Source organism: Chiloscyllium plagiosum, unplaced genomic scaffold, assembly GCF_037043375.1.
Source record: "Chiloscyllium plagiosum isolate Xiang-an unplaced genomic scaffold, Cpla_swu_hap1 HiC_scaffold_4, whole genome shotgun sequence".
Classification (NCBI taxonomy): Eukaryota; Metazoa; Chordata; class Chondrichthyes; order Orectolobiformes; family Hemiscylliidae; genus Chiloscyllium; species Chiloscyllium plagiosum.
The window spans coordinates 83,895,812-83,914,295 of NW_028270142.1; the positions used below are offsets into that span (position 1 = coordinate 83,895,812).

The window sequence follows — 18,484 nt, forward strand, 5'->3', positions numbered from 1 at the left end:
ATGGAGACCAGTAACTCGTGGTGTTCCACAGTGATCAGTCTTAGATCCTCTGTTGTTTGTACTATATATATCAATGATCCAGAGGAGAATGTGGGTGGTCTGATTAGTAAGTTTGCAGATAATACGAGACTGGTTGAGATACTGATGAGCCGATGATTGTGCAAGAATGCAACAGGATATAGATTGGCAACTTGGACAAATATGAGGTGATGCATTTTGGAGGATCAAATTTTAGGTGGGATTTATTCAGTAAATGGCAGCACCCTTAGGAACATTAGCATACAGACCGATCTGGGCGTGCGGGTTCACTGTTCCTAAAAAGTGGCAACACAGGTGGCCAAAATGATTAAGAATGCATGTGGCATGCTTGTGTCGGCAAACCATGTTGCAGCTGTATAAAACCCTTGTTAGGCATAGTGTATGCAGCTTTGGTTGCCACACTACCAGGAAGATGTGGAAGCGTTGGTGAAAGTTCACCAGGATATTGCCTGGTCTTGATGCATTAGTTATGAGGAAAGACTAAAAAAAGTAGAATTGTTTTCACTAGAAAGACTGAATAAGGGCAGATTTGTTTTTTTAGTTTAGTTTAGCTGGCACAGGCTTGGAACACTGAAGGGCCTGTTCCAGTGTTGTACTTCTCTTTTATTCTTTTTGTCTTTTGCTCAAAAGCTGCCATGGGAAGGTTTTAATTAATGGCCATTTTTGTGAATTATTTGAATTCCTTAAACTTCGTTAAAAATATGTTGCAACAAATGTACAGCATGCTTTGAATTACTCATTTCTGGATAAATACATTTCTTCTGAAATTCTGATTGGACTCATTACTGATTATTTCATATTTACAGCCTTTAGTTTTGGACAACTGGAGTCGTTTTCTTTATGTTTATCTTATAAATCCCTTTAAAAATCACAAAGACCCATGTTGGATCACTCCGAGAGAAATGATATCTTTTAATCTTTTCTGATAAGTATATCCTCTTAGGTCTGGATTCATCCTTGTGAATCTTGTTTGTAGCTACTTAAATCCTCTATATTCTCTTAGCAGTTCTATTCCACAAGTTACAGAGTATTCTTGTAGTCTAACTAAGGTTTGCAATATGTTTAATGTAGCTTTTTTTCTTCTTAGTTCCTTGAGGTTGAACGTTTGGTTTGCTGTCTTATGACCTTATTAACCAGCATGCTATTTGCAGTCATTTATGTATATGTAGTTCCCTTTTTTTCTGCATCCCATTAAGACTCCTCTTATTCTTTCTTATAACCTCTCTCAATTTTAATTAATTTATCAAGTATACATAAATTATGCAAATATATTAATGTTGTCCTGTATCGTCTCACTTCCTTTGTATCAGCTAAAGCTTCCAATTTGGTGTCATCCATGGATTTCTGTATTCCAGTTCCTAACTCCAGATCATCAACATAATTTGTGAGGTTCTGATCCTTGTACCATTATTTTGTCTCATATATATTAACATCGCCACTGTTTCTTCTATTCCATGGCTAGCTTGTTGTTCATTCTCCTACCAGTCCCAAGACTCCACATTTTCTGACCAACATTGTGAATCCACAGAGAAATCACGCTTTTGATGTGCTTGCTGCTTGAGTTTTGTTATTGCTTGAGTATCTGATTTAAAGGGAAAATTGTGTTTTGCCAGGGTGTCAACCCAAAAACCCGAAAACAGTGTCCCAAGAACCCAGAAAAGTTTGCCTGCTTTGCGCTATTTGGAAAGTTTGGAAAGGAGGTGAGAATCATCTCAAATGCTGTTGAATGCAAGTTCTGTATGATTTAGCATTGATAATTCAAAAACCATTTTACACTGAACGGAATCTACATTAAGTAGTTAATAAAATGGAGTGGGAATTTCATCCTTAATGCTAAATAATTAGATAATTTAAATTATTCAACTTCAAATTGAGCATATTGTATTTATTAATATAACTAGAAAAATGTCAGTGAAAAGATTAGCATAAATTATCTGTAGGTTTTAAGATCAGTCCTTTACCTGCTGGATTTGTTAACGTGTTATTTGACGTCAGGTAGCACTTACGTAAGTAAAAGCAGAAGTTTATTTCTCAAGTAGCTCCAAGGTACATGATGCAGATTGCATGTTGTCTGTCAGAACTAGCAACTTAATGAACCAGTTAGATTTTTTTATTTTGTACATTTTTAAAGAAGTATTGCTGGAGGTGAGACAGCAACATTTTAGGGTTACTATCCTTAAAAACAGGACAACAAAGTCATTTAGCAAAATGATGGAAAAAGGATTTTGTCAGGCTTGAGCTGCATATAAAATGAAGAAACTCCGAATGTTGTTCTTTGGTCATTGAGGTTCCTGTCATCCATATAAAGCAGGAGGAATTACATTTTAGTTTATTTTTAGCTTAGGAAACATGGGAAACTCTTGACTAACTTAATATGGTTTAACTCAGTTTCACCAAATGTTATTTATGAATGATCTTCTATTTTTTCAATATTGTTGGGTGAGGTTCAATTAATATCTTGGATTTTAACTGAAAGTTGCAATTGATAGTAGTCTTCAGAACAGATTGCATTCATGATATACTTAGAATCCAAGAGTGTGGAAGCAGGCCATTCAGCCCATCAAGTCCACACCGACTCTCTGGAGAACATCCCACCCAGACACCCCCCCTCCCCCCCCCGCCTCAAACCTCGTCCATCCCATCCCTGTAACCCTACATTTCCCAGGGTCAATCCACCCATCCTGCACATGCCTGGACACTATGTGCAATTCAGTGTGGTCAGTCCACCTAACCTGCACATCTTTGGACTGTGGGAGAAAACTGGACCACCTGAAGAGACCCACATTGGTAGTGGGAGAATACACAAACTTCACACTGGGTCCCTGGCACTGTGAACCGGCAGAGCTAATCACTGAACCATAGTTTTATTTAGAAATGTTAATATTAATATAAACTTTTGCTAACTGTTAATGTTCATATTTTTAACTTGATAAGATGTATAAGGATTGATTGCACAATGAGTTAGAACCTGAACTTTGCTATGTTATTTATTACAGGTAGCAATCAGAATGAAACAGTACAAGGATGAGTTACTGGCTTCATGCCTAACATTTGTGCTCTCTCTACCATATGACATAATTGAACTTGATATAAAGACTTTTATTCCAGCTTTGCAGGTTTGCATATTATACAATTTAAATCTTCTTTGTACTTTATAGTACTTTTCAGAACTATGTTTTAATACCAAATGTCAGCTTAGTTGTTCATGTTATGTAGTTTGAATTTTGGATGTTCAAAATAACATTTACTCTCTGTCTAGTGAAACCTGCTTGATAGTATTTCAGTTTGGAATTCATTATTTCAATTGGTCATTATCTGTGTATGTTTCTAAACTGCATTACTATTTATGCATAAGCCTTGTCTTCCTGTTGCCAGCTTTTGTCTCATTTTGTCATGTTTGACATTTTGTCAATAAGTTCTATATTGGCCTTTATACTGGGTCTTGCATAATCATACACTTTGACCACTGTAATTGAAAAACATTTAGAAGTAATTTCCCAACTTAGATGTACACATTGGGGCAGTTATGAATTTACCTTGTCACCTGCTGAATTTGATGAGTATCTGGAAAGACACTGCTTGATTAGGGACAGCCAGCACGGCTTTGTGAGGGGTAGGTCTTGCCTTACAAGTCTTATTGAATTCTTTGAGGAAGTGACCAAGCATGTGGATGAGGGTAGGGCAGTGGATGTAGTGTGCATGGATTTTAGTAAGGCATTTGATAAGGTTCCCCATGGTAGGCTTATGCGGAAAGTCAGGAGGCATGGGATAGTGGGAAGTTTGGCCAGTTGGATAGAGATCTGGCTAACCGGTCGAAGTCAGAGAGTGGTGGTAGATGGTAAATATTCAGCCTGGAGCCCAGTTACAAGTGGAGGTCCACAGGGATCAGTTCTGGGTCCTCTGCTGTTTGTAATTTTTATTAAAGACTTGGAAGAAGGAGTCGAAGGGTGGGTCAGTAAATTTGCAGACGATACGAAGATTGGTGGAGTTGTGGATAGTGAGGAGGGCTGTTGTCGGCTGCAAAGGGACTTAGATATGATGCAGAGCTGGGCTGAGGAGTGGCAGATGGAGTTCAACCCTGTCAAGTGTGAGGTTGTCCATTTTGGAAGGACAAATAAGAATGCGGAATACAGGGTTAACGGTAGGGTTCTTAGTAAGGTGGAGGAGCAGAGGGATCTTGGGGTCTATGTTCATAGATCTTTGAAAGTTGCCACTCAGGTGGATAGAGCTTGTAAGAAGTCCTATGGTGTATTAGCGTTCATTAGCAGAGGGATTGAATTCAAGAGTTGTGAAGTGATGTTGCAGCGTATAGGACCTTGGTAAGGCAACATTTGGAGTACTGTGTGCAGTTCTGGTCACCTCATTTTAGGAAAGATGTGAAAGCTTTGGAGAGGGTGCAGAGGAGATTTACCAGGATGTTGCCTGGAATGGAGAATAGGTCATACGAGGATAGGCTGAGAGTGCTAGGCCTTTTCTCATTGGAACGACGAAGGATGAGGGGTGACTTGATAGAGGTTTATAAGATGATCAGGGGAATAGATAGAGTAGACTGTCAGAGACCTTTTCCCTGGGTACAACAGTGTGTTATAAGGGGACATAAATTTAAGGTGAAGGGTGGAAGGTATAGGGGGGATGTCAGGGGTAAGTTCTTTACCCAGAGAGTGCTGGGGGCATGGAATGCGCTGCCTGTGGGAGTGGCAGAGTCAGAATCATTGATGACCTTTAAGCGGCAATTGGATAGGTACATGGATAGGTGCTTAAGCTAGGACAAATATTCGGCACAACATCGTGGGCCGAAGGGCCTGTTCTGTGCTGTATTGTTCTATGATGCATGACTTGACTAGATTATGGAGATTATTCACTGGCTACAGCCAGCCAGATTGAATGGCCGACTGGTGAGTCAGCTTTTGGCACTTGATTGTGTCCAGGGATTAGAGAGAAGTGAAGGAAGAGGATGGGAGGTGGTTTTGGATTCTATACTATAGAGCCAGGGAAAAGCCTTTCAGCATCTATCCTGTCACACTTCCTCAGAATCTTATATTTCAATGACAGCATTTCTCTTTGTTCCAAACTTCAGAGAATGTAAACCCATTAACATAGTATATCTTTCATCCTTGAAATCATTCTATGAACCTCCACTGTTTAACCTCCATGTATATATTTTTTGATGACACCAGATATAGTGTGCCAATGCATTGTACAGTTCTATATATTTGTATAAACCTTGGTCTCCACTGTTTTGATCTTCATGATATGTAACATTTATGATTCTTTTCTCCATGGAAAGAAACTGGAAGTGACCTGATAGCTGTCTTTAAGATTACGCAAGTGTTTCATAGATTAGACAGGGAGAAGATGTTTCTACTGGTAATAGAAACCAGAACAAGTGACCATAAATATAAAGTGATTACTAATAGTTCCAGTGGGAAATTCAGGAGTAATGTTTCTCTCCAGAGAGTGGAACTTGCTTCCTGAAGGAGTAATTGAGGTGACTAACACAGTTGCATTTTGAAGACAAATATTGGACCTGTTGAATCAAATGATCTGTGTCTGTGCTGCAAGTTCTATGTGAAGAATATATGGCCTATTATTTGTAATGAATAAGCTTACAGAACCCATAATTGGGAATATAATATTTTCTGAAAACACAGGTTGATTAAAGACAACCAGCATGCTTTTGTAAATAGCACATAATGCTTAAAATCCAAGAGTTTTTTTTTAAAAAGCAGTGAATTAAGGATGTAGAATGGTAATTGTGAATATTGATTATCGGTTGAAGAAGTATCAGTAGGCGACCTGTAGATAAAATTAAGGTGTAATGCATTGGGAATGTAATAAATGAAGCAACATGAATAGGAATATGGTTAAAAGGGAAACAAATAGGTTTGTGGTTAATGAGTGTTTTTAGGGTGGCAGAATGTAATCTGTAGAAAAAAAAACAAAAAAAAACTGCCGATGCTGGAAATCTGAAACAAAAGCAGCAATTGCTGGAAAATCTCACCAGCATCTGTGGAGAGAGGTCAGAGTTAATCTTTTGTGTCCCGTGACCCTCCTTCAGAACTATTCTGAAGAAAGGTCACTGCACCAGGAATGTTAACCCTGATTTCTCTCCACAGAGACTGCCAGACCTGTTGAAATTTTCCCGCAATTTCTCTTTTTGTTTCTGGATGTAATCAGTGCTGTCCTCCATGGCTCAATGGTTACCTGATTGCTTTTGTCCATATATTTAAATTACTTGTATCAATTTCAAAGACATAAACAGGTCAGTAGTTCTTCAGAAACAAAGAAAAAACAAGCATTTGAAATCCTAGATTTTATAAATGCACGTAAGAGGACAGAAGTAATGCTAAACTCTCTGTGCAAATCATTAGTAAGCCAAAGTTACAGTATGACAGAGATAGCATGGGTAATGGTGGACTGAATTAACGTTAAAATTCAATTATTCTTTGACTTTCTTTCCACTGCTTCCTAAATCAGACTGCACTTAAACTTGGCCTTAGCCACATCCCACTTGCTGATGCTGGATTGGATGCTCTTGAGCATTGGTCAACTCGTATATCCAAGCATGTCATTGAGCCTTATTACAAAGACATTTTACCACACCTGGATGGTTACCTTAAAACAGCAGCTTCAAGTAAGATCCTTCAGTTTGTCTCTGTCTCTAATACTAAATTAACACTTTATTTGTTAAATAAAATTGTTCAGTGGGAATGTAAAGGTATTGACTGTTAGAATGATCCAGAAAGATTCAGTCTTGTAAGCTTTACAGTTGGGTGCACATTGTTGTGATTTCTCCACAGATCATGCAAAACTGTTGGATTATATTTTAGTTAACTGGTTGAAATGTATGCTTTCAAGTGAGTTTACAGAAAATAGACAAAGCTGGAGGAATTTTATAGTCAGATGCACAATAGTTGTTTTATTCAGAGCTTGTGTGATGGATGAAGACTCAATTTAGGGAGTATTAACTTGAAAAACAAAATAAATCCAAAAATTGCAATTAGGTGACATCCAAGTTTGACTATTGAAAACTTGCTGATTTAACAGAAAAGGAAGGAAACAAAGAATTTCAGTGCATCAGGATCTTGAAAAATAAAATATGACAAGTAAAGTAAATAGATGAAATGATTCATTGAAAATGAAGAACAGATATTCTATGACTGTTTAAAATGTCATTTCATAATGCAGTGCAGTTCAAAGGATATTTTACCAAGTTTCAAATGGACTAATACTGATCTACACTTGGCAATGCTTAAATATCTATTCATTTAGTCCCAACAATGTAAAAACATATTTTGAAGCTTTCAGGACATTCTGAATGTGTTTGACTGTCATTTTACTTTTTCAGTCTAGACACAGATGTCATGTAGGAAACGAGGCAACCATGAAAGCTTGCTCAAACATCAATGAAAAGAATAACAATGTCTTTTTTTGAAGTGTTATGATCCCAACAAATTGTAATACTGGATAAGTCAGACTCCAGAGTGAAACTTGGTTGGATAGACCACAATTTTGTGTTTGCATTTGGTGTTTAGTCACTGAAAATTTTCTCACTCCATTTACTTGCACAGAACTGAAACCACACATCTGTTTGATCTTTATTGTATAATTTGGTCATTTGAATTTTAATAATTTATTATGTACTTCTATCAAAATTAGATGAAATAGTTGGCCTAGAAATTGGAAGGTCTCCCTTATTTTTATTTGAATAGCAATGGACTATTAAGTCAGACAGAGGAAGTAAATCTGGCCTCATTTTAACATCTTAACTGAAAGGTAGCCCCGCTGACAGTGCAACCCTTCTTGGAATATCAACCGAGATCAACTACCCAAATTTTGGGAGCGGGATTTACTTAGAGGCTTGAGGGCTATCAGCTGAACCCAGGTCATACTTGCACTTTTTAGCCCAAGCTTTGTTTCAGAATTCTGCAATCATTCTTTTTTTTTTAAATTAGTTTTAATTTTTGATATTTCATTTTTTCAAATTTCATTTTAGATGAATTTGAAAGCAATTGGGAAATGATGAGCATGAATACTTCAAGTAAAGGTGGTAACAAAGTTCTTATACGCCGCCTGAAAAATGCAAGGGACCTTTCCATGGTATGTAACTTTTTTTGAAGTTTACTTCTATAGCCTGTTCCTAATGATTTGTGGGTAATACTAAACTGTTTTGAAATCTTTGTTTTGCTTCTTGTGAAACAGAGTGAAGAGACCCCTGCTGCTGCTGTGAAGAAAAGAGTAGTGCGGTTACTTGGGTCCCTCGGGGGTCAGATCAATCGAAGCCTAGTTGCAGGTGGGTGTAACAACCATTGGAAGTATACAAGTGAAGAGGGCACATAACAGAGTGTATATTCTACCGCTCAATGAGTAACTCAATGTTTTTGCAATTATGCTACTCTTCCTCGAAGCTTTGGTTGATGTTCTTTATCTCGAAAGCTGTAAAAGAAAATTCTTTTATGAAGAGCTGATGAGGCTTCCACCGAGAAACCCAGTCCACTTCCACAAATTTTGAAACCTCTGCTCATATTCTGGAAGCTGTGACAAGTTGTACCAAAGAAGCTGAGACTATCTATGGGAGTGTAAAACAGCCTGTAATCTTTCTAAAATTTACAAATTCCATTTTCTCCATCTCCTCCAGTTGAGAAAACCTCTTTAAGAAAAAAAGTTCCAGGATCTGCATCACTGCCAAAACCTAATTAGCTTGCCCTTATGTTAGCCCTATTCATGTACCAAGTTTAGTTAAACCTTTTTGTTAGATTCTAAGATAAATTGTTCATAAACTAACAAATGGGTGGGGGGAAAGCATTACCTTCCCCAATCTTGGTGCAAAGGTCAAAAGGGAAGGAAATATAAGGCTGCCGTATATTGTGTAATAATATTTGTTGAAAAATATGTTGCTGGAAAAGCGCAGAAGGTCAGGCAGCATCAAAGGAGCAGGAGACCTGCTGCGCTTTTCCAGCAACATATTTTTCAGCTCTGATCTCCAGCATCCGCAGTTTCACTTTCTCATAATTATATTTGTTCTAAATTTGACTTTAGATTTCATAGATAAATTTATATCCAGTTAATACAATAGTATTTATATTAACTTCATTTTTTAATGGTATGATGTGGCATAATGGAACTCAGTGCTCTTGCTGATTTAGATTGAGTCTTTTGTGCTTGAAAGGTAAAAATAATTATTTGCAAGCGAGAGCTGAATGGAATTAATAACCAGTGGAACAATTAGTTTAATAACAATAATAACCTAAATGTTCATTTTCTGTAACTTAATTTGTTGTTTTCTTGATACACACATACAACCATGAGTCCTAATTGTTTACATTCCTGTAAATTGACAATGAAACAGGTTGATTTGATTTGATTTATTGTCATGTGTACCTAAGTACAATGAAAAGCTTTTTTGCGAGCAGTACAGGCAGATTATAGTAAGTAAGGACACATGGATCATAGGGTGATAGGTTTGTCCTTATGTCCTGGATATCATATGCTTCACACAGTCGGGAAGGAAATGTTAAAGGTCAACCAATTCACAGACTCCTCCATTTTGTGTCACCAGTTGTCGTCAATGACAAACTCGTGAGCATGTTATCCAGCTTCCAGTTCCTCATTGGCTAGAAGTGATAGATAAGCATCAGAATTTGATGTCCATGCAGCTTGTACTCAGATTCCTTTTTAAATTTTTTGTTTTAAACAAAGGTCTTTGATATGGATTTGCATCTAAATAGCATTCATCACCTTAAAAGCAGTTTTTGAGAGAGATCTTACCTTTCTTCATGTACCTCTTCACTTATGCCAAATGGAAAATATAAGTTTTATGAATGAATGCTGATTCATTCACCATCCATGTTTGAACCCACCGAATTAATATGGGAATTAATGGCCTTGTGAAATACCCACATTAGGTAGTAAGCTTCTTGTTCAAATGCTCTTTGCCACCTTCCTATCAAAGTCCATATCCATACATTTTCCCATATCATATCCTGTCTATCACCTAACACTCACTTAAACTGTCCATATATCTCTGAAGACTTGGTGTCAACTTATTACTTTTGTGTTATCTGCAAACTTGGTGATAGTTCATTCATTTCTCTCTTCCACATCATTCATACACATTGTAAACAATTGTGGCCCCAGCACCAATCCTTGTTGTATTTTGTTAGTTGTCGGCGCTATTCTGAAAATGTACCTTTTATTCTAATTCTGTCTTCTGTTAGTTAGCCAATCATCCTTCCATGCTAATATACTATTTCCAGCACCGGGGGTTCTTATCTTAAGTAGCCTTACAAGGCAGTACCTTATTAAATGCCTGTTGGACTTCCAAATACTTTACATCTACTGTTTGCCCTAAATTATCCTACTTGTTAACTCATCAAAGAACTGTAATATGTCAGGCATAATTTCCCTTCATGAAGCCATGCTGACTCTTCTTGATCATATTATGTATTTCTAAATGCTCTGTTATATCTATTATAATAGACTATAACGCTTTCTCAATAGAAGACAACACTTTCCCATGGATGGATATTAAGATAACTGGTCTATTGTTGCCTTTTTTTATCATCTTCCGTTTTTGTGCATGGGTATCATATTAGCAGGCTTATAATCCTGTGGGACTTTTACAGAATCTAATGATTCTTAGAAAATTACCAGTGCTTCCACTATCTCTGTAACTACTTTTTTAAATATCTTGGGATGAGCTATGCGTAGTGATTGAGCTTTAGTCCACTAATTTCCCTAGTAGTTTTTTTTTAGTGATAGTTACTGTATTTAGTTTATCTCCCACTTTTTCTTCTTGATTATTCAGTGTTTTTGTAATGCCATTAATGTATTTTACCATGAAGACTTGTGCAAAATACTAATTCAACTCCTCTGCTATTTTCTAGTTCTCTTATTATTACTTCTCCAGTCTCGTTCTCTCATTCTCTGTTTAATTTGACCCCTCTTTTCCTTGTTAAATATTTAAAGGAAGTCTCATTGATCAGTTCGGTATTTCTTGCCAGTTTACTCAAAGTTTACCACCTTCCTCATTATTTTTTTACTTATTTTTGGTTGGATTTTAACATTTTCTCAGTCCTCTGGCTTACCACTAACTTTTACCACAATGTATGTTTTGGTTTTAAATCTGAAGCTATCCTTCACATCCTTGGGTTAACCATGGTTGGTTTATCCCATTCCTAGAATCCTTTTCCCTCTTCAGGATTAAACCTTGCTGTTGGTCATTCTTAAAAATCTGTCATTGTTCAGCCATCATTTTTCTGCTGAACTCCTTTTCCAGTCCATTTCAGGCACCAAGTTTGTGCTGGAGTTAGACGTAAAACTTTATAAATGCAGCAATGGATTTGGAAATGAGCAACCCTCACAAGTATTCATGTCTCCCAATGATGAGGTAATCCTCTGTGAATTGGCCATGTGACCTGCCTACTAGAATCACCTTTTATTGAAAAGCTTAGGAATGAGCCAAGATACATAATTGAGAACAGCAGCCAGGCTAAATTGAATAGAAAACTTAGGAAACAGGGAATAAATGGAGTGATGGTGCAGTGTGAGTTGAAAAAAAAATAGTCTGTGTTTCACTGTTTAATTTAGATAGTTGAATACTATAACAACTGGCAAAATTTCAGACACTTCAACCATCGCAATCTGATGTTAGTGGCTGTTTTGTTTGATCCTTCATGAGATGATGTTGTCACTCGTCATTCTGTCTTGGAAATATATTGCTTTTTCTGCTCTGTTTCTGGATTAAAATCCTGGAATTCCTTCCTTAAAACAGTGTGGTGGTTCTGCCTACAGCACATGGATTGCAGTGGTTGAAGAAGGCAGCTCGTCACTGCCTTCTCAAGGACAACTAGGGGCAGTCAATATGGCCCAACCACCAATTTTTAAAAAAAATTCATTCATGGGATGAGGGCAACACTGGCTGGGCCAGTATTTGTTACTCATACCTAATTACCCAGAAGGCAGTTAAGAGTCAACCACATTGCTGTGGTTCTGGAGTCACATATAGGCCAGACCAGGCAAGGATCCCTCCTTAAAGGACATGTCCATTTCCCATGAATGACTGTATATTTTTAAATAAAAGCTCCTCAAGCCTGTCTTGCCATTCTGAGATCGTGGACAAAGCTTTTCGCTGTGCCTTAGTACACGTGACAATAAGTTCAATTCAGTTCAATCTGTCCTGGGGCACAACTTCTTTTTTGTGCCAGCGCCTCATAGCCCACTACTTCCTGATATTTCTTAAATTTGTCTATCTCTTTAGATACTTTCAGTGATTGCTTGTGTGGTTGGGTGATTGGTTTATGATGCAGGGTGATGCCAACATGAGTTCATCATTACCACAAAGGTCCCTCCTACTCAGCCTCACCTCTCTTCTGAGGCATGGTGACCCTCTGGTTAAGTCACCACCAGTTGTCTCTCTGTAATGAGAGAGCAGCCTGTGGTCCTCTGGGATTGTGGCAGCTTTATCTTTTAAACTCCAATGTCGTGTAACTGATGGCCCAAAATTCAATTTTCCACCTTAATTTGTTTGTACCTCCGTGAGAACATTTTGTGTTTCAAAACCTGGAAGACCCAACCTTTGGATGATTCGTTCTTTGAATTAAATAGGTTGCATGCCAGCACCAATTCTCTTTGGCATCTTTTCCTCTGCCATGTTCTCTGACTTTCATGATATTGATCCTAGCATTGAACTGGGCTATTACATGGATGGGAGGCTTTCTGATCTGAGCTGACTCCAGGCAAAGGCCAGGGTTTCCAAGGACGGACCTATTTGCTGATAACAGTACCCTAGATGCAATTTCAAATTAGAATTCCAGTGAAGCTAACTGAAGTGAGTGACCAGCCTGCTCCAGGACACACCTATATCGAACTCAAGGTTACAGTCAGTGGATGAGTGTCTGTCAGCAATGCTCAAGTTCACTTATCCAAGCAGCACACTTGTTTGAGTAATCTATATTGAGAAAATGCATGCAGAAATGGCCACAAGAAGTGTAGCCTTTGCTAGACTTTGCCAAGGTGTCCCCATCTGCCTTCCATACTAGAAGTCGAGAGGGCAACAGACTTACCATGCTGCTGGATACCTGCACATTTTGGCATGTGCATCCAGATAAAGCAAAAAATCACCTTCACTGGAGCGGTCTTTGGAAACTCCTGAAGTTCAGGTGGCAGAACAAAATGCCAGACACTGAGATGCTAACCTGAGCCAGCATACGAAGCACAATGTTGACATTGAGTTGTCTGATGAATTTCTTCATACTGACTTTTGAGAAAATCTGGAAATTCACACATACATGATTATGTTGAGCTCTTCCAGATGTAGCTGGTTTGCTGGATAATTAATCAATTCTCATTATTTTAGTAAGTTAGGTCAGTGCGGCAAGCATCTAGGAAGGCAAGTGCTTTGTAAGTCTTTATTGCATGGGGTTTGGGCTGTAAGCATAGTTAAGTTTTGCTACAATGTATAACTTTACCAAAGGAAGGATTTGCTTGAGTTGGTGGAGCTTCTGTGAGGGTTCATTATACTGAAAGGAGAACGAGATTACATCAGTATTAGCTAGATTTTGGAAGAACAAGAATTTCTCATTGAAACATAGAAAATTCTGAGGGCTCAAGAGGGAAGATGCTATTTCCATTATGTGGAGCGTGGTCATAGTCTCCGGGTAAAGTCAGCCATTTGTGAACATCTGCAGTTTTGTACCCTAGAGGGCTGTCGAATATATTCATAGCTAAGTATATTCAAAACCAGGAAATACATCTTTGGGCAGTAAAGTAATCCAATGATTTGGGGAGAGTGCTTGAATGTGAAGTTGATGAGCCATGATTATGACTGAATGACTGACAGAGCAGACTTGAGAAGCTGTATGGCCTGCTCCTACTTCATGTTCTTGTGTTCAGGTATCCTTTTTCAGCCAATCTTTCTGCAGGACTGGCCAAAATCAAGCCAAGGAGGGTAATTGGGAACAATTAGGAACAACAGTATTGAAAAGTGCATGCCGATTAAGTTGTGTAAATATGTAATTGTAGTGATTGCAAAGAGATTAAGGAACACATTTAATAACACGTAAAGTTCATGTTGGAATGGGTGATTAGTGTTTTGGAAATGGAACATAGAAAGAGATACCTGAGAAATTAAATTGGTATTACAAGTGGAGGTTGTTTTTATTTTAAATGAAAGGTTTGCAGAGAAGCTGCTCCAGATATACCTGCTTTGCTTGCTTGAAATCATTTATATAAATGATTTGGATGTGAGCATAAGAGGTGTAGTTAGTAAGTTTGCAAATGACATCAAAATTGGAGGTGTAGTGGACAACGAAGAAGGTTACCTCAGATTACAACATGATCTTGATCAGATAGGCCAGTGGGCTGAGGAGTGGCAGATAGAGTTTAATTCAGATAAATACGGGGTGCTACATTTTGGGAAAGCAAATCTTAGCAGGACTTATACACTTAATGGTAAGGTCCTGGGGAGTGTTGCTGAACAAAGAGACCTTGGATTGCAGGTTGATAGCTCCTTGAAAGTGGAGTCACAGGTAGATAGGATAGTGAAGAAGGTGTTTGGTATGCTTTCCTTTATTGGTCAGAGTATTGAGCACAGGAGTTGGGAGGTCGTGTTGCGGCTGTACAGGACATTGGTTAGGCCACATTGGAATATTGCGTGCAATTCTGGCCTCCTTCCTATCGGAAGGATGTTGTGAAGCTTGAAAGGGTTCAGAAAAGATTTACAAGAGTGTTGCCATGGTTGAGCTATAAGGAGAGGCTGAACAGGCTGGGGCTGTTTCTCTGGAGTGTCGGAGGCTGAGGGGTGACCTTAGGGGTTTATAAAATCACAAGGAGCATGGATGGGGTGGGGGAGTCCATAACTAGTGGGCATAGGTTTAGGGTGAGAGGGGAAAAATACCAAAGGGGCAACTTTTTCACGCAGAGAGTGGCATGTGCATGAAATGAGCTGCCAGAAGAAGTGGTGGAGGCTGGTACAATTGCAACATTTAAAAGACATCTGGATGTGTATATGAATAGGAAGGATTTGGAGGGATATGGGCCGGGTGCTGGTGGGTGGTACTAGATTGGGTTGGGTTGGGATATCTGTTCAGCATGGAAGAGTTGGACCGAGGGGTCTGTTTCCATGCGGTACATCTCTGTAACTCTGACTTTATGAGAATGATTGCAGAAAGCTGCAGTGCATAAGGATTTGGGAGTCTCTGTACATGAATCATAAAAGGCTAGTATCCAAATTCAGCAGGTAATAGAGAAGGCAAATAGAATATTGCATTTTATTTCAAAATGAGTGGAATATAGAAATAGGGAAGTTTTGCTAAAGTGATACAAGGCACTTATTAGACCACAATTAGAATGCTGAGAACAGTTTTGGTTCTCTTCAGTAAGGGAAGATACACTGGCATTGGAAACAGTTCAGAGAAGGTTCATTAGATTGATCCTACATATGGAAGGATGTTCTTATGAGGTGAGGTTGAGTAGGTTGGGCTTGTACTCATTGGAGTTTAGACAAATCAGAGCTGACCTTATTGAATGTACAAGATTCTTGCTAGATAGGATAGATGTTGATAGCTTGTTTACCCTTGTAAGAAAATCTAGGATCAGACGGCATAATCTCAGAGTAAATGGTTATCTATTTAAAACAGAGATGAAGATGAATTTCATCTGAGGGTGGGACTTGAGCATAGAGCCTGGATCATTATATGCAAAACTGAGATAGACAAATTTTGTTTTTCAGTAAGGGAATCGAGGATTATGCTGGGAAGGCAGGAAAATACAGTTGAGGATCAGCAGAACAGCTATGATTTTTGATGAATGGCAGTGCACGCTTAATGGGCTGCTCCTATATTTTGCGGTCTAAAACATCAAGTCTAAGCATTAGAGTAATTTCTTACAGGTCAGGGGGAGGCTTCAGCTTGTGTTATCAGTATCTTCTTTACTGAAGGTTATCATTAAAGTGCATGTTCAAATGGACTATGCTTAGTTTTCATGCAGAAATAAATTAATTATAAAATACATTTGCTAAATGCTATCAAGAAATGTTTGTGTTCCCACTTCAATTTTACAGCTACTTCTTCAGAGGAAATGATGAAGAAGTGTGTTGCGTGGGTGGCAGAAAAGCCATTGAGTTTTGCTGTACCATTTGCAGACATGAAGCCTGTCATTTATTTGGATTCATTTCTGCCCCGCATCACTGAACTTGCACTTTCTGCCAGTGACCGACAGACAAAGGTGAGACAACATACTCTGTACTTTTTATACCTGATCAGATGCAATATTCTTCTTGGAAAAGAAAACCATAATGTGTTAGAGTGCATTCTGCTGCCATTGTACTGTTCCTGCAATGTATCCGCTACGTGAAGAACTTAGCATTTTTTTCAATAGTTGCCATGTTATGTCAACCCAAAATGATTTACATTCTGTTCTACCAATGCTTAAGATTATAACATACTTCATTTGTACCATATTCACAGCACAGTTAGTTTATGTTACTTTCTGCTTATAAAATTCTTCCTAACTTTATAGACTGGGTTAGCTTATTTTTAAATTCATTACTTTAAAATGAGAATTTGAGCATGTGGAACTGTATAGTCTTGGTTAAGAAATTGTTATGACGCCACTCAGAACTACTGGTCTCTTTGTTTTCTGTTTTTGTGAAACTGCAATTTGAATACATTTCTTCATAGTTTTACTGTGGTAAAACTTACTCATTAGTATTAAATCTTACCAGGTTGCAGCTTGTGAACTGCTGCATAGTGTTGTGGCATATATGCTAGGAAAAGGATCCCAGATCGCTGAGGGTCAGCAAGAGACAATGTACAAGCTGAACAGACAGATATATCCAGTCTTGCTGCGTCTCGGTTGTGATGTGGATAAGGTAAGAAAGCATTTGGCATATGTCGGAAGAATTTGATAATTTAAGCAAGCTAATAAGTAATTATTATTTCATCTATAGTTGATAAAATCTATACATACATTTAAGTATGAAAAATATTGCACAATCTCTATAAGTGTAACATAGTTTCTGTCATGTATTTTCTAGTGTCTCAGTTAAAGTGACATATTCATTATTGTTATTTCTGAGTCCGCCTCATTTGTGTTTTTAGGATCAGATACAAACAGCAGTTTCCTAAGGTCTGTTTGTTTGAAAAATATGCACAAGCCTTTTCTCGAACATAAACCCTGCTGCATCTCTCTACTTCTCTCTACTCCTCCCTTTCTCCAGCTGTCTTTATTGTTTAAAATGCTTCATACATGAACATCATTTTTAAATATAGTGTCTGCATAATGCTTTTCAAACAATTATTGGAGTATTCTCAGCCTAACACTGTGAAGCCGCTATTCTGAAAGATTTGGTGGGTAGAAAGTTCATACAGCCTTCATTTTCCTGAATGCATTTCTCAATAATCCTGCAGTCCAAAACTACTTTTTTCAATTTTCTCAGGAACTCCCTTGTACTCCTAAGCTGTTCTATTGCACTGTCAGTTCCTATACTCCCTAAATCCTAGCAATTTCTGGCCAATAGTTGCATATCAAGCACTCTGCTTTCCACTGTGTCAGATACAGTTCTTTACTCACTGCTCCTAGACCCCAATTGATTGCCTGTCCTCTCCCTTCCTCCGCTATTATATCCCTGTAAACTTCACAGTACTTGGCTTGATGGTAGGAAGCAGAGGGAAATAGTGGAAGGATGCTTGTTGGACTGGAGGCCTATGACTCGTGGAGTGCCTCAGGGATTGGTGCTGAGTCCATTACTGTTTGTTATCTATATCATTGATTTGGATGAGAATGTACAAAGCATGATTAATAAGTTTGCTGATGACACTAAAATTGGCGGTATCATGCATAGTGAGGAAAATTATCAGAAATTGCAGCAGTATCTTGATCAGCTGGGGAAATGTGCTGAGAAATAGCAAATAAAGTTTAATAAAGATAAGTGTGAGGTCTTGCATTTTGAAGAGTCAAATCAAGGCAGGAGTTTCATGGTCAATGGTAGGACCTTAAGGAGTGAAATGGAACAGAGGGATCTTGGAGTCCAGGTTCACAGTTTTCTGAAAGTGGAGTCACAGGTAGACAGGGCAGTGAAGAAGTCTTTTGGCACACTGGCCTTTATCGGTCAGGGCACTGAGTACAGAAGTTGAGAAGTTGGTGAGGCCGCAATTGGAGTATTGTGTTCCATTTTGGTCATCTTGTTATAGGGAGGATGTTGTTAAACTGGAAAGAATGCAGAAGAAATTTATGAGGATGCTGCTAGGACTCGATGGTTTGAGTTATAGGGCGAGGTTGAACAACTTTTTTCATTAGAACATTGGAGACTGAGGGGGGGGGCCTTATGAGAGGCATGGATAGGGTGAATGCACTCAGTCTTTTTCCAAGGTTGCAGAATCGAAGACAAGAGGGCATCAGTTTAAGGTTAAAGGGGAAAGAATAACAGGAAACCTGAGGGGCAATG

The 18,484-nt window shown here is 38.3% G+C and overlaps 1 protein-coding gene across 3 annotated transcripts in view; it reads left to right on the plus strand.

The window, feature by feature from the left end:
* The window catches only part of prkdc (protein kinase, DNA-activated, catalytic subunit), a 248,835-nt gene that overhangs the window by 42,442 nt on the left and 187,909 nt on the right, over positions 1 to 18,484 (plus strand). For all 3 annotated transcript variants that reach the window (XM_043688290.2, XM_043688291.2, XM_087986422.1), the window contains 7 exons: positions 1,653 to 1,739; positions 3,036 to 3,155; positions 6,517 to 6,673; positions 8,036 to 8,139; positions 8,242 to 8,332; positions 16,100 to 16,263; positions 16,763 to 16,909. In XM_043688290.2, the coding sequence (XP_043544225.2) occupies positions 1,653 to 1,739; positions 3,036 to 3,155; positions 6,517 to 6,673; positions 8,036 to 8,139; positions 8,242 to 8,332; positions 16,100 to 16,263; positions 16,763 to 16,909 (870 nt within the window). The remainder of the gene's footprint in view (positions 1 to 1,652; positions 1,740 to 3,035; positions 3,156 to 6,516; positions 6,674 to 8,035; positions 8,140 to 8,241; positions 8,333 to 16,099; positions 16,264 to 16,762; positions 16,910 to 18,484) is intronic.